This window comes from Cydia pomonella, chromosome 6 (assembly GCF_033807575.1).
Source record: "Cydia pomonella isolate Wapato2018A chromosome 6, ilCydPomo1, whole genome shotgun sequence".
Classification (NCBI taxonomy): domain Eukaryota; kingdom Metazoa; phylum Arthropoda; class Insecta; order Lepidoptera; family Tortricidae; genus Cydia; species Cydia pomonella.
This window is the reverse complement of record NC_084708.1, coordinates 5,160,990-5,178,160: the sequence shown is the minus strand read 5'-3', so window position 1 is coordinate 5,178,160 and position 17,171 is coordinate 5,160,990. Positions and strand designations below refer to the sequence as shown.

General features: G+C 37.7%; 1 protein-coding gene across 8 annotated transcripts in view; it reads left to right on the top strand.

The window, feature by feature from the left end:
• The window catches only part of LOC133518781 (ras-related protein Rab-32), a 30,928-nt gene extending 16,624 nt beyond the window's left edge, over nt 1-14,304 (top strand). For 7 of the 8 annotated variants that reach the window (XM_061852467.1, XM_061852468.1, XM_061852471.1 and 4 more), the window contains exons 2-5: nt 9,572-9,785; nt 10,635-10,816; nt 11,168-11,311; nt 12,719-14,304. In XM_061852467.1, coding sequence (XP_061708451.1) covers nt 9,572-9,785; nt 10,635-10,816; nt 11,168-11,311; nt 12,719-12,844 — 666 coding nt within the window. In that variant the 3' untranslated portion in view covers nt 12,845-14,304. Of the gene's footprint in view, nt 1-3,298; nt 3,611-9,571; nt 9,786-10,634; nt 10,817-11,167; nt 11,312-12,718 lie in introns of those variants that run through there. The other variant, XM_061852472.1, reaches the window with a different exon arrangement.
• Nucleotides 14,305-17,171: the final 2,867 nt, after the last annotated feature.

The window sequence follows — 17,171 nt, the reverse complement described above, 5'->3', positions numbered from 1 at the left end:
CCATATTAAGTTTCGCCTAACTCCCTCATTTCAATTTGCCGGTAAGTCAGCACATGACAACCATGGTCACTTTCACATGAGCGGAGCTGGAGGCCGCCGGTGAAGCGTGGCCGACACCCGATCCTCGGTCACAACGACATGACACTCGTGCTATGCAAGCAAGCAAGACAGTACCGTCGATGGCTTTATAGGACAGGAATTTTGTATGAAACGTATAGATCGTGTCATTCATTACGACGCGGGCCTTGACTCATATTGTCATCTTATTACAGGTTAGATTTGGCAAATCTGCGCGTCATCGCGAATGACACGTACTATAACTTAAATACCTGGGCGACCGAGCTTTGCTCGGTTATAATATAACTATTTATTGTAATATGGTGGTGTATAGGTGATAATCTTAACTACATTTTTTTACTAAATTAAACTTGTCTAAAACAGTAATAATTAAAAAATTGTATATAAACTTGAACATATAAAAAAAACAAAAGTTAGTCACCGGGCGAGATTCGAAGCCGTCCGCGTCTTAACCCGCGGGACCAGATGGACAGTGGCCGGCAACACGAAATTAGCGACCATATTCTGCGTCGAAAGAAAAACGCATGAAAACTCGAAAACGCGCGTTTTCCCAAACATAAGATTCATCTAGATCGATTGTATACCCCCAAAAACCAAATTTCAGCGAAATCGTTAGAGCCCTTTCCGAAATCACAGAAATATATATATATATATATATTTCTGTGATGTGATGTATTCTTGTATATATACAAGAATTGCTCGTTCAAAGGTATAAGATATAGTTTAGGGAGTACAATAACCGTAGCATAAAGTGTTAATTTACGTGAAATGCGAGTTTGCCGGGTTTATCAGCAGATTGGCCAGGATTTGTAGAAATAAGCGTAACTGATGGTTTACTTTTCGGCCTCTCAATTCGGGACTTGAGGTTGTTAAGACCACTCACGTGCTTTTGGCAACTGTAGTTACCAGCTGTCACCCTTATTTTATTATAATAATAGAAGTCACTGAAAAATATCATGCACGTGAGTCATTGAGTGCGAAATGTGGCAATGCCGACCTCATCCTATGCTTGAATTTAATGACATCTTTCAATGTGGTACCTACGGTCTCTTGGCAATTGGTTATTGGTTCGCTACGGAGCCTTGACGATTGGCATGTTGGCGACGCATGTCATTCATATTCGTAATTAGACTAATTAGTACAGGCAATTCTTGTGACGTAATTAGACAAACGGGTGCTACATCACCAAACTAGTTTCCAGATTTATTTGTTTATGACGCAATAAATGCCACTCTTTCATTGATAATTGAAATAACTAATTATCTTCCAGTAGGTACTTATCTAATTTTGTTGAATATGAGATTTGGCTCAGGGTTTAGCTTTGTGCTAGTTGTTCGTGAAAGGAATGTGACTTGTGGTCGGTGGTTTTCGGTGTCAGCTCGTATTAATTGAACAATAGTTCAACAGCAAAATCTTGCGGAATATTATGTCATTATAAATGACACTCCAAACTAAAACATGCAGCATTAAAATATTGTATTAAAAGCGGCCAAGTGGGAGTCGGGCTCGCCCATGAAGGGTTCCGTACCATTTATGACGTATTAAAAAAAGACTTACTAGATCTCGTTCAAACCAATTTTCGGTGGAAGAATGATAAAATCATTCTCTTATTTTAGAAGTTACGGGGACACACACACACACATTTTACCACTTTGGAAATGTCTCTCGCGCAAACTATTTAGTTTAGAAAAAAATTATATTAGAAACCATAATATCATTTTTGAAGACCTACCTATCCTAATAGATAACCCACACGTATGGGTTAGATGAAAAATTTTTTTTTTAGTTTCAGTTCTACTGTTAAGTATGGGGAAACCCCAAAAATTTTTTTATTTTTTTATTTTCGTATGAAAATCTTAATGTGGTTCACAGAATACATCTACTTAGCAAGTTTCAATAGTACAGTTCTTATAGTTTCGGAAAAAAGTGGCTGTGACATACGGACGGACAGACAGACATGACGAATCCATAAAGGTTCCGTTTTTGGCCATTTGGCTACAGCTAAAAATTATGAACTAAACTAAATTATAATAACCTTAATTAATAATTATTATTTAAAAAACCCTAATCCTAAACTAAAAATAAATAGAAATTGACCCCTCGGCAAACTTTGTCAGAAAGAAACCGACCCGTCCGATCTTTTGAATAAAACCGACCCGTCCGATCTTTTGAATAAAACCGACCCGTCCGATCTTTTGAATAAAACTTTCACAATTTTTACACATTACTAACTCGAAGAAACTGGAGACTGGCTCTCCTCCGAGACCACGAGGACAACGCCGTCCTCGAAACGTCGGAGGTCGTTTCGCTCAGGATTAAATATTGTTTAGCTCTAAGTAGGTATCTGTTTAAAGCGAAGATAAGTTATATATATTTTCAGCTTCACGCCATAACGCCTTCCCATGGCCGTTTTAGCTTTAATTGAGCTCCTAATTAATTTAATACATTGCAAAAACAATTTCCTGTGGAAAGTTGGAGCTCCAAGACTCTGCTATTGACTGGAAATACTATCGCTATAATCTTTTTATCCGTTTAACTTCACTGTTGATCTACTTAACGAAGATAATTGAATTAATGTTAACAAGTTAACTTATTAGCCTTGATAACATCGAACACCATGATAAACCCCATATTAACACGTAGTTTAAGTGAAGTACTATGTATTTTCTGTAATACCTATGAGGCGAAAAAGCAATTGATATCTGTGGTAATCTAAAGCCTCAATCAAAATATTAGTCTGGCGAAATTGGCACATACATTTTAAATATTTATTGAAATAGTGAAAACAGTTAAAGAAGGCTTTCTAAAAACAGGTGACTGAATTCTGCCTAGGTACCTCTTGTAAATTCCTTTAACTGTTACTTATCTGCCATACGCAGTTTCTTATCTGTCACAATGTTATATTTGTTGAATTACACAACGCATTGTGTTTGTTCTAATCAAATGAAAGTTGTACAAGTTAGGTAAAACTAAAACTAAGAGACTCAAAACGCTTCGCGTCGGGTTGCGTCGCGTCGCGTTTTAATAATGTGTTTCGGTCTTAATGCTACGTTATTCTTATCATACGCAAATTAACAATTAATTACTGGATTATCGTAGATATAGACCTATAATTTTAACCGTAAACCGATAACCCAAAGGAACCATTTCGATCTCGGACCCCACCGCTGCCCATCAGTGAGTGACAACACCTTATCTATGTCCGATAAGGCCCCTCACTTCAGAAATAGCTGGCCGTCCAAGCAGAACAGACCTGCAACCTTTAATAAGTTATTTTCCACGCGAATTAATTTACTATCTGTGCAAAATTGTGCGACTATAAAAAAATACAAATTGGGTGTTTTATAGTGCCATGACCGGTGTTCTAGTTTTATATGTGGCTGTGCTTTTCAGTAGTTTGAGTTTGGTTATTCTGGATTTTTCCGTGTCTTGACAGTTTGAGTTTTATTACGTTTGGTTAGAGTATTAAGTTGAGTGAATTCTGTTATTGATTATAGTGATTATTATGGCGCCAAAACCTAATAGGACCGGTGTAAGTTATTTACTTTTCTATTTGTATTTACGTGCTTTGGGTGAATGGTCGCATAAAACATCTGTTTATTTAGTGGTCCAGCTATTTTCCTGTATTTATTTAATAACGATGTTGAAAATATTCTGCAAAACTGTTTAAAATGTCTATTTGAATCTTCTAATTTTTTTTTATTATACTTCAACCACAGGTAGGGAATTAGTTTACCAATTCAGTTTATGTCAACAACAGGGGACAGATACGTACCTAATTAATGTACCTAATGGACATTAAAGAATTTCCGTCAGTAACGGAAGATTGAGGTCATTTCTTACGGAGACGCGTCTTCAGTCACGGAGTCTCCGACCTTAGATAAGTTTTTTCCTTATCGGAGTAGGTACAAATGATTAGTATTCCCGCGTCAACAATGTCATCCCTTCATGGAAACTACCTACGGCAGATAGGGCCTTCACGGTATGTCAACATTCGCATCCCTATTTCGTTTTTTTCGTTCGGATAATTCATTCACTTATACATATGTAGGTATAATTCTGTGTCGAATACATTGTGTGTGTACCATATGTACTGTAATAATAAAGGTCAAAGTCAAAGATAGGGTTTAATAGCCCGCTGACAGACAGTCAGCGGAGAAGACTGACTATTGGAAACGCAACTGTCACTGTCGCACTAATATAGAAGAGTGAATCGTTGTCGCCTAGCGCAAGCGATTGTCACCTTGGCTTGGCACCCAGGGGATATTATTTTTATAGTATGACAGCATATTGACTAAAGGGCAATATTTGTGCTGCATACCTGCCTAAGATAACGATAATTTTATTTACTAAGACTTTTATAGGTACTTTAAGATTAGGTCAAATGAGTTTTAGACAACTGACTGAACGTTAGCGGCGGTAGCTTGCTCTTGAATATCTTTATTTATTTTTATTAGGTACTTTAAGGGCCTAAAAAGCTTCCCTTTAATTGCATGCAATTCGCGTTACATTGCGGCATTTGATTGGTAGATTGAATTCGTTGCACATACTTAACCGCTAATTACCTAAAATTACTTGCGTTTTGTTGCAAGGTCTGCAGAGGCCTTAAATATACCGTTGAGTATGTTCTAATCCTGCTTGTGTAAAGCTGATTAAGTTGAATGGGCGTAGAGCCGTAGACCTTATAATGCTAGTTATAGTAGTTATGTCCACTCCCGGTAGTATTGCCATAGATTGGAGTACAATGCAACGATGGAACCGCCGATCCGCTTTAATTGATGTTAATCATCGCTTTATTAGACTTGTAAGAACAATAATGCAGATACTGTATCTTGTCAAAAAAGTGCAGGTTGTTTTTCAAGACATGCGTCGCTTAATGTCACATGTCAGCCTCTTGCCACCATCAATGTGCCTGCCCTTCTTGAGCCGACTCGCATTATCAGGGATGATGGCAAGAGGCCTAATGGGGTGTCCTTAGTTCCTTGGATTTTGGGATGGATGATAGTGTGGGATTATACCTGCATAGACACATTGGCACCGTGTCACCTCCAACTGACTAATGTAGACGCGGACGGGCGGCGGAAAGCGCCGAAATTTTGAAACGTACCAAATATAAGAGACTCGGTAGAGAAATACCATTTTGTAGTCCATGGGGTTCCAGCGCGCACAAGTTTTTTGCAGAAATCGCGAAGCGTCTGGTTGACGTAACTGGTGACCGAAGAGCTGGCGGCTTCCTCGCACATGCAACTTATCAGTATTGCGATACGAGGAAATGCCGCCAGCACCCTTGGTATAATGTCTCAAGGGCCTATTTTAGATTTAAGCTAGCTAGTTATAGTAATCCTCTGTTTATATAAATCCATTATGTATATGAGTCAAATTTTTTTCGTCTTGTTTCTTGTGCCCAATAAATGTGACGGAGTGGCGCTTTTTATATGAGATGAAATTTTGTTTTTAATTATTATCATGTAAAATACAATCTACAGCTAAAAAAACATACAATAGAACTAAACTTTCAGTGTATATTTGATGGAAGACATGGATACAAGCGTGACAGATTGATCAAAAATAAGACACTGAAAATAATTTTGACCCATATTGTTATTGTAAATAAAATGTATAAAACTGTGGAAAAAATGCAGATTTAAATATTATACAAGCGAGACAGAAATAGAACGCTGCATAGTCTTACAATTGGTACTTACTGACAGGTACCAAATGAGCATCTTGGCCTCCGCCATCAGAACGGTGTTCTTCCTTATTTTGTGTAACTGCATACCTACTCCTACTTTTACTTACTTAGTCTAGTCTTAATACTCGTCTTCTTCTTCCTCCTGCCCTTATCCCACGTCATGTGGGGTCGGCACAACATGTTCTTCTCTTCCATTCTCCTCTATCTTTCGTCACCTCAGCACTCACTCCTTTCTTTCTCATATCCTCTTTCACACAATCCATCCATCGTTTTTTTAGGTCTACCATCCGCTCTCCGTCCATCAACATTCATTCCTAACATTCTTTTTCCTATATGGCATTCATCCCTCCTCATTAAATGCCCATACCACGCTAACCTACCACTCCTTATCTTCTCTGCTACCGGTGCTACTTTCAAACTTCCCCTTATATACTCATTCTTAATTCGATCCTTTCTCGTCACTCCACACATCCATCTCAACATTCTCATTTCCGCTGCGTGCACTCTCCTTTCATCCGTCACTTTCGTCGCCCAGCATTCTGATCCATACATTACAACAGGTCTCACGATCGTCCTGTAGATTTTCCCCTTAAGTTTAAGGGGCATTCGTGGATCGCAAGTTGTTCCAGAGACCTGTCGCCATTTCATCCATCCCGCATTTATTCTATTTTTCACGTCACGGTCGATGTTGCCGTCACTTTGGATCAATGACCCAAGGTACCGGAAATCGGAGCAGACTGGTAGGGATACACCGTCTAAGGCAATATGGGAAAAACTGGATAGACCACCGAAATCGCAGAACATATGCTCCGTTTTGGTTCTGCTTATTTTCAGTCCCACACTTTCCAGCTTTTCTTGCCATTTTCCCAGTCTGCTCTGGACCTCAAGTGCATTTTCTCCGACAAGAACAATGTCGTCAGCAAACAGCATACACCAGGGTGCTTCCTCCTGTATGTTCGATGTCAGAGCATCCATAACCAGGAGGAACAAATACGGACTTAAAGCTGACCCCTGGTGTAAACCTACCGCCACATTGAACTTGTCGGTTACTCCAGCTTCAGACCTGACGTGAGTACTGGCTCTATCATACATGGACTGAATAAGCCGCACATACTTCTCTGGCATTCCTTTTTCTCTCATAGCCCACCACAGAACCTTACGGGGGACTCTATCGTATGCCTTTTCCAGGTCCACGAACACCATGTGCAAGTTCTTTTGCGCAAGTCTATATTTTTCGCACAATTGGCGAAGTGCAAATATGGCGTCCGTAGTTCCCCGGCCCGGCATAAACCCAAATTGGTTCTGTGTTACCTCACTTTCTTCTCTCATTCGTCTCGCTACTACTTTTTCCCATATCTTCATACTATGTGACATGAGCTTTATTCCCCGATAATTGTTGCAATCCTGTACATCACCCTTATTCTTAAAGATGGGCACCAGCGAACTGTTGCACCATTCATCAGGGATCGCCTCTTCTTGCAACAACTTATTAAAGAATAAAGTCAGCCACTTCCATCCATCCGCTTTCAGAAACTTCCATACTTCCACAGGTATACCATCTGGCCCAACCGCTTTCCCATTCTTCATACCTTGCACTGCCAACCTTACTGCTTCTACAGAGATCTCTTTCACCATACCTATGTTACATCTATCATTTTCTAGCACTCCACTCCAATCATTCTCTTCGTTCATAAGTTTATTGAAGTAGTTCTTCCAGCGTTCTTTTATGCTTTTGTCATCCGTCAAAATCTTTCCTGCTTCGTCTCTCATACATTTCATATGATTTATATCTCTTCTCTCGTTCTCTTGCTATTCTGTGAAGGTCTTTTTGGCCTTGGGGGCTCTCCAGGAAATCGTACAATTTATCTTGTACCTTGGCCCTTGCGATTGCTATTGCTTTCTTAGCCTTCTTCTTACTTGTTAAATAAGCTGACCTCTTGATTTCTTAGTCTAGTCTTAATACTCTTAATACTCGTATCCATGGAAAACTCGCATAGCTGCAATGTTGGTGAAGTCAAAATGTAAACAAGCTTAACCCTTTAGAAGGCATAAGGCCATAAGGGTGTCAGGAATTATGCAAAATTTAACCCTATACCCTATCACTATAAAGTTCTAAATCAAGTGGGAAATATATTCCCTCTGCCTTATAGCCGTGTTGGATATTGGAATTTGACCCAATCTTTTTAACAATAAAGTATTGACGCAAAGTAAACCGGAATGTAGTTGCGGCATGTTGATAAATGAAACGAAAATTAACAGGAATCTAATAAAGATTAAGTACTTTAATTTTTAGCAAAAAGTACACTCGAAAAACGCGTGTCACGGAGTACAAGAATAGGAAGTTGACATAAGAGCCGTCAAGTGCGAGACGGATTTCAATAAGGCGCGATATTCGAAAAGAATGCACATTTAACACATGTTACAATTGCCAATTTCAGGTTTAATCGTTAGTACCAAATCCGGATTATCAGGAAAAAAAGTAATTTAAAAAATATATAATTATTATATTAGTGGCGCTAGTAATTAAGACAAATTACTACTTTGTGCTTATTATTAACCTGTCTCTAATCAAGACCTGAAGTATTTAATAGACTCATTTAAAATGCATTTCAAATTTATTGCAATGTAGTAGTTATTTCGCCTTTTTAGTGTTTTAAAGACATTCCCTACTCGAAATTTAGTGTTTGCGTACCTATTAGGTATACTTAATTATATAGGTAGTTTTAATCTTATGATTAGGTCGGTGTTTAGTAAGTTGTTTGATGAATGGTCACGTGCCTTGTTGGTTAGGCCTATTAGAATTTATGTTACGGGTTATGTTAGAAGGTTAATACTCAAGTTTAGCATGGTATAACTACATAGTATTACCCAAGCCTTTTGGGTCAAGACCGAAAATTTAAAGAACATTAATCTGTATTCGTAAACTTGAGTTTAATTAACCTTCTAACATTACCAGTGACATTCGGATACAAGTGGTTATTATATAGGGAGTGTGCATGAACTGTAGGAGACAGCACATGTCAGATTTTTAGCGCGAGGCGTAAATGTGATGTTTATTGTTCCGATGTAGCCCACAAGATGGCGGAATCTACTATGCACAAGAAAACACGTGACGTGTAAATGTAAATGTTTATTGTTCCGATTCAGGTCACAAGATGGCAGACCCTCCAACGCGCACGGTCCCTATAGTGTTTATTTACTACATTTTTGATATCTTTCATTTATGACATATGTCGTAAGTCATGTAATTAAAGGCTAGATTTAAGAAATCTGCGCGTCGTCATCTTTTGAAAACTCATTACCTTTCGCTGCCTTAACTGGCCTTTATCTATCATTGTATAATATATTTATGTATGCATATGTTTGCGTCTTCAGTTTGTTACACTCCTTACACGTTCAATGTTTTAAGTATTAATAGATGTCTGGACGAGATCGCTTTTTAGCGATAAGACCGCCTCTTGTTACCTAGCTTTTAACTGTATTTCATTTTCTGTGTATTTTTAACTGTATGATGCACAGTACAGAATATTTACTTACTTGATCATCAGACCAGCACGATGGTAGACACTGACTAACATTAATTGTCAATTTGTCTCCGAAGTTACATACTTATTGGATATCGGGAATTAGTTAAATTCTTGCTTGCATCATTTTTCCTAATTTTAATAAAAAAATGTGAATAGCGTCATTTTAGATATGGAATTTCTAAAATTCTAAAGCACCTTAGAGACCGCAGCAAGTGTGACGCCACATCTCAATCTACCTTACAATCGTCTTCACTCTAACATATCTCTGTTCCAGTCCCACGCCTCACCCAGCGCGGAGCGACGCGAGCATCTATACAAGATCCTAGTCATCGGAGAGCTAGGCACAGGGAAGACATCCATCATCAAACGATACGTCCATCAATTCTTTAGTCAACACTACCGTGCTACCATTGGAGTTGACTTCGCGTTAAAAGTCCTGAATTGGGACGCTAATACAGTCATAAGGCTACAGCTATGGGATATTGCAGGTAAATTTTTATCCATTCTAAAAACCAATAAGTAGTTAGGTACATGGAAGAGTATGTATCATTCTCTATGTCTATCAGTTCTTCACTCAGCATTCCGTTGGGACCATTGAAGTCGACTTCTCGTTTAAAGAACTGGGTTGAGACGCCGATTCAGTTATATTATAAGGCTACAGCTATGGGATATTGCAGGCAATTTGTTATCTGCCTTAAATAGCCGTTTACTGAAGGGTAGACCTCTATCATCAAACGTCCAGCAGATTTTGGTCAACGCTACCATGCGACTATAGGGTTGGACTTCGTGTTAAAAGCCCTGAATTGGGACGCCAACATATTCATAAGTCGAGGTCTCATTTAGGAACTTATAAACATATTTTCCACTTTGCTTTGCATAATAACAACCTTGAGATGTTAAACTTTTTACTATAGCATTGGTGTTCTTTTGTAATAAGAACCAATTAGATTTATGTCAAAGTGACAGTTAGTGACAAACAGTCGATTGACTGACCGCCACCAATTGGTAAAGAAGATCTGAGGATTAAAATCATGAACGATGAACTAGGGCATATTTCTATCGTTGCCTTTGGTGTTATCGTTATTATCTTCTTTCTGTTGAGCTTGTCCATCATTATAATGATTGAATAATAATCTTGTAAGCGTTTAGTCATAGTATTAGGTTACAATCTTATTATAAGTAGTCTGAACTAGAAATATCTTAGTCTTAGCCTCGTTAAGTCTAGAATCTGGACTTCTTCTTCATTTCGCATTACCTAGTATTGATGCACAATAAGGTCCAAAGGAGGAAATTAAATCATCCATCAGCCATTCTTAAAACCATTGAATTGTTCCCAGGGCAGGAACGTTTCGGCAACATGACGAGAGTGTACTACAAGGAGGCGGTCGGCGCGTTCATAGTGTTCGATGTATCGCGGGTGGCGACCTTTGACGCGGTTGTCAAGTGGAAGAACGACCTGGACACCAAGGTGCAGCTGCCGGATGGGTCGCCCATACCTTGTATATTGCTGGCGAATAAGGTGAGGAAACTTTGTAGATGGGGTCGAAGTGTTCAGAAATGGCAATAATATGGGTACTAGATTAGCAAACGTAGGGCTTATTACAAGATGTATCGATGATCTGTCAACGGTTGCGAACGTAGGTACGCCGAACGGATGGCGATAACGGTCCTCTGATTTTTGATAATTGACCGCACTCGAGTTTAAATAAAAGTCGGTGGCAATTTACTTATAGCCCCATAGAAGCTTTGACTCCTTGGACGCCAAGAACGCTTAAAACGATCGAACGAGACGCTAGCCTATTGAAGGAAAAAATATCTGAAAGGGAAGGTTTTACTTTATGTTATGTCTAATCTATTTTTATTTTTTCAGTGCGACCAGCAGAAAGAAGGCATCGTGAACTCTCCTGCAAAGATGGACGAGTACTGTCGCGAACGTGGCTTTGCGGGCTGGTTCGAGACATCAGCTAAGGAAAACATTAACATCGAGGAGGCGGCAAGGTCGCTAGTCAACAAGGTAGGCTCACTGTGTATTAATGATTGATAGTGGACTGAACGCAACGCGGCGCGGGCTGGTTCGAGACGTCAGCAAAGGAGAACATTACCATTGAGGTGGCTTACAGGTCACTGAAGATGAATCGGTACTGCCGCGGGCTAGTTCGAGACGTGAGACAGTACAGTATATTCCTTTTCATGTTTTCATTCAGCTAGGTAAATATTTAGGAAATCACTTACACCAGAAACAGTTCGTCGCTAAATTCCCTTAACTATCCAGGCTATCCTACCTCGGTGAATGCACTGGATATGGCTAGCCTAATACGAGATATTACCTTTAATTGATTTTACCTAGTGCTCTTTTTGGACGAAGTGCTATTAAAAATATCTCTCTCTACACGAAATTTATTTTTCTTAAGACTTAATCTTGGATATGTAATGAAAAAGAAATTTAAGGAGAATGAAATAGAATACCTAAAATGCAAGTGTTATGATGAGTTTTTCATCTTACTCTTTTTTCCATTACTGTTACTAGAAAAAAAACCTCTAAATTGTATGGATAATTATGAACCTCCCGAGACAAGAACGATTTATTGGTCAAACGACACGATTAAATCGATAAAAAAAACTCTTATTACGTCCTTTGTATTTGTTTTTGTCCCATTTCACTCACAAGTCTCACAACAACCCGTTTTTTCGAGATATTTCCTAATAAGTATATTAAAGTTCCACATTTGTTTTCATTGCAATACGGTTGATTTTGAACTAGCCATGATGTTGGAAAGGGTCACCGCGACGTTATCTTGGAAGTCATTCATTTAATGTAATTTATGGAACGATCTTCAAGCTTTAGAATTTAGAAAGTATTCAATTCTCTGAATACATTTAGTTTGTTTTAAAATTGTTTGTTAATTTAATTATGTTTGCATTCAGTCCGAGTTTAATTTTTATTTTAGAATAGAATAGCATCTGCGAACCATGAGTAGTATGATTTATTCTGTGACCATGGTACATATAATTACCTAGTTCCTATAATAAAATTTGTGAAACACATAGGTGCCCTGCTGGGGCATTGCAAGTAAATCCTACATCTAGATATTTAAGCTACAAAATAGTGTTTTCTAATAGCTCAAACTTGTGTACAAATAAATTGTTTTAGTGCATACTTACTTTATTTAGGTATTAAAATACGGGTTCTTTTTAATGTAACTGATCCAATTAGAAATCCAACATGAGACCACCAATAAGTGCGCGCGAGAGGTATTATGACCATGATGAAGATTACGTCAAATTGGTATCATACTCATATCAATAATATAAAATGAAGTTTTTTTAGAAATGGGATTTTTGTGTGTGGTTATTCACACATAGAAGATCTCAAAGTCTACAAAATCATGTTCCAATTATTAAAACTCTCGTCCCATTCCAGATCCTTCTCAACGACAAACTCCTCCAAAGCAGCGACGCCAAGGACGGCGACAAGTTCGCGCTGGACCACAAGATCGCAAACGGCGAGAACAGCCGCGACGGCGGCGGCAAGTCCTGCGCGTGCTGACCGGCCGGCCATTTTGTTTACGCTGACCATTTTGTTTACGTCGACCATTTTTATTATGTCGGCCATTTTTATTAAGCAGCCGGTCTTGGTTATACGTCCAGGGTTCTTGGATGCCTATCTACAACAACAGTCTTTTTGAATATGCAGTCATCTTGGATATTAAGCTAACATTTATTGTTTATATTTATGTATGATGTAACTACATAGGGGCATTCGTTACCCTTTAAAACCCAAAGGATCAAGGTCAGTCGGAAGCAAAACTTTGAAGTTTTAAATTTAAAATTGAAATTCGAGGCTAAATAGCGAGACCGCGGGATTTGAAAGGCAGATTGTGGCGCATCTCGAATAGCTACCTAACAGACTAGAGTTCATGTTATTTACAGTCGATCAAATTTATTTAAGTTAGTGGTATTTATATAAAAATAATTAAATACTGAAATTGTATCCAAGCTGACTGTATATTGCTGAAAATAATGTCACTTATTCAATGGGTCCAATAAAATAAAGTTCTTCTCAATTCGGAGAAAAGCTGTTAATGATATATATAACTGATTCGTGGAAATCATGAACCAATTTTTTTGTTAATCAAACTCTCTATTTATGATTTCGTTTGTATTTACTTAAAATATGTGACTTGATTCGGACAGATCGAATAATTGTTCTAACTTACATATATTTTATTTGTCTTTCAGATGAAATATTACAAAGGAGGATTTATTTAATTTTAATTTAATAACTACTTAATGTACCTAAGGCCGCTATTAGATTATCATAGAAATATGATCCCAAATATAGTAGTTATCTATACCTTGTATCTTTAGGTATTTAAATAAAAATTAACAAACAATTTGTACATTTTCGGGTAGTTATAAAATTTATTAGTCAACCAAAAACCGGCAGGATCTGTGACTGTACGACTTGACTTTAACCTACGTTATTTGATCGTGTAATGTTTTCATCTACCTTCTCCTGGCTTAAGGAGCCATTTGACGGTAGTTTTTGTTTACTTTTATTGAAATACCTAAAGATACAGAGTATAAATATGAAGAACCTATGATGGTGAAATAAGAATTTTAACAAGTTTGGCGTGTATGAACATAATTGTACGATTGCTATCAAATAGGATCCCTTATATTATGATAATTTCTATGATAGTCTACTTGCGGTCGAAGAATGATTATGACTATCCATAGCCAAATATTGCCTATCGATTTTGCAATTTAAGTGTATAATTTGTCCTGTGGTATTTTCACAAGATTGCGTTTTTGAATTTATTTCACAGACTCGCCTCGTGTCATTTACGGCTAATGTCATAGGTTTACATTATGTTATGTGTAACGATAACTATTGTAACATATGATTTAATATTAGAATAAGTATTACCTAATGTATCGAATGTTAAACTTGAGAGCGTGAGAGATGTTATTGTGAAATTAATAAAATAATTAGTTGAAGATAAATCTATTATTTTCTACCACTCCTCTGTTCTTAGCCTTTTATGCGGAGAGCGGCAATAGTAGTTTGTGTCACAAGAGAGCATAATGGCATGTTTATGGTGGGGGCGTACATTGAATCCTGAACGATGCGAGGGATTCTAAAATATAATCCTTAGCGTAGTGAGGAATTCAAGTGTAAAACCCACGGTGACACATACTACTTTGCACATATGAGGAAATTGTTACGTATTTTTCAAAATTTTATCTAAGCTAAAAAAAATTAAAGTATGCAAAAAATTTAAATAAAATCGCCCAAGAGCATGTCGGGCCATGCTCAATGTAGGGTTTCGACGTAGGGGTTCAGACGGACATGGCGAAACTATAAGGGTTTCTAGGTGACTACGAAAGTACGAAACCCTAAAACAGTGTCCTTGAAAAGTGCCACTTTGCAGGGAAGAAAAAGGTAAAAAAGGAAGGTGATTTGAAAAATACTTATCAGTAGCATCAAATAGTAAATAGTAAAGGGTTAACCCACTATATTCGCTTTGTGTATGATTAGGCGCTGCCCTCTAGCGGCCATGGGACTTTCTTATACAATATGGACATATGACAATAATGTCTCATCTATCGATGTGCCATCGGAATGATTTAGGAAAATACCGATTATGCCGATTTACCAGCGACTATACCTGAAGCCTTCGAGGTGAGAGAGCAGCTTTTTAGGTTTGCTGGTGAGAGGCTGAAAAAGCTCCCGGCTCATGTGGCACTTTGCTTTGCCGTTCCCAAGGTGACGTACTTTCTGCGTACTGTACCTGCCTGGCTGCACCCTAGCCACATGGACTCGTTTGACTTGGTGGTGAAAGAATGTGCTGAGGGTGTGTAGTTTTTATTTAATACGATCCGTACCATTTATGACGTTTATATAAAAACGTCATAAATGGTACAGAAAATTATACTGATTAAAAATGTCCATGTAAGTTAATAAAAGCTTATTTATAGGTATATCCAAGCCTTAGATTGTAAAAACTTCCAAGCTACAATCGAAAAAATTAAGTTATTTTAGTAGGTGTTATTCAAGGGATTAATAGTGTACTTAATTTCTGGGATGTACGAGTATACCTATCCCACCAAGAATATTTTCATGTAAAATGTTACCAAGACGAGACCATATGCTCACACTGTCAAAAAGTTATGAAGATCTCATGCAGAGCCTAGCTACTCTCTAAAACTCTAAAAGCCCTTAACTTTACACCTTAGTCAAAACCCCTTAGAGTTGGGGGGTAAAAGTTCCAAGTTTTAGTTTTTTGTGTTAGTACACACCAAATTTCAGTTTTCTATGACTTCAGGAAGTACCCTAAGAATTTTTATGATCGGTGAATAAATAGGTTTTTATTTTTATTGATCCTTTAGACATTTTTCAAAATGGCGGAGGCATACATTTATTCAGGTTTATGTAAAGTAAAGCTCGCTAGGTCTACAACTCACAGAGCCACTGGTAGGTAAGTAATTGATTTGAACCTGAGAAGTGCGGGCTCGCGTAGCTAAATATTCGTAGGAATAAAGTGAGTAGCGGGCTTTGGATCACAGTCTCAGTGCGTTGCTACCGTACATATTTTACTCTGATAGCGCGTGCACACGAATAATTACGATTCTAAATGAATAATAATTCATTCAGTTCATTCATAAATTAAGTAGGTAACCACTAGAGTATGCAAATATTATTAGAAAGATTAATTAATGACGACTGACGAAACTGATGCAATCGAAATGAATTCAGTGCTTAGTATTATAAATTTCGATTTTGTTATAAAGGCACCACATTAGATAAGTACCTACTTAATATTTATTTTAGTCTAAGAATTAGAAAACTAGTTAACTACTGGTGGTGATTTACTTAATAAAGGTTTGGACATAATTAAAAATAAATGTAATGAGAACTTGTTAACAAGGGAGACGACGTGGTGACTGTTCTTCTGTTATAAAATACCATGCCTACCTTACCTACCTTATACCTTTAAACGAAGTAATAATAAGCAAATTATTGTTAAGCTATTTAAGTTAAAAGTGCACCCGAACCGATCAAGCTACATTTACAAGGTATCTCACACTTGCAGCAGGCACGAACAATGCAATTTCTAGGTACATACATATACCTAAATACGTGTCATTGTTTTTCAGTTGTTTAAGCCTGTCAGATTCGGGGACGACAAAACAATAATAAGCGAGGCGAAACGATCAATCGGTGGCTTTAATCAATTGTTTGTCCATCGCTTTCAATTGAATTCTTTCCCACTCCACCTTACCACTTCCAATACTAAATTTGTATTTCGTAATTATTTTTTTCATACTACGTACACACATACACATGAGTAACACATCAAAAATTAAATTAGTTACGAGTATTATCTATTGAGGCTATTGAAATAAGAATCCACCTCCCGATATGAGACATGAGACATTATTTCACTTGATTTGTGTCACCGCGTAAGGCGTAAGGCGTCTATTATGTACCCAAAACAACAATGACTGACAAGATAGTCCAGGTACTGTCACCATATAACCTACTCCTTATTACCTTACAATAAGGCATACATTATACTTTGATTCGAAGGCATGCCAGTGGAGGGCAAATGAACCGAAAGCCTCTGTAAATAGTCTGTCGCGAGTGTCGCGACGCTTATCATGTTTGACTGATAACTAGCTTTGTGCCTTGGATTTATCTAGTATTTTTAAGTTTTTTTATCCCTAAACATAGAGTAAGAAATACTACTTTTACTACTTGACTATCTACGTAAGAATGTATAGTTTGAAAGCCTTTTCCGTCAGTAGAAAAATGTAGGCGTGAAGGGTCAGTCTTCCATACAACATTTGAATTTCGCGCCTTTTTCTAA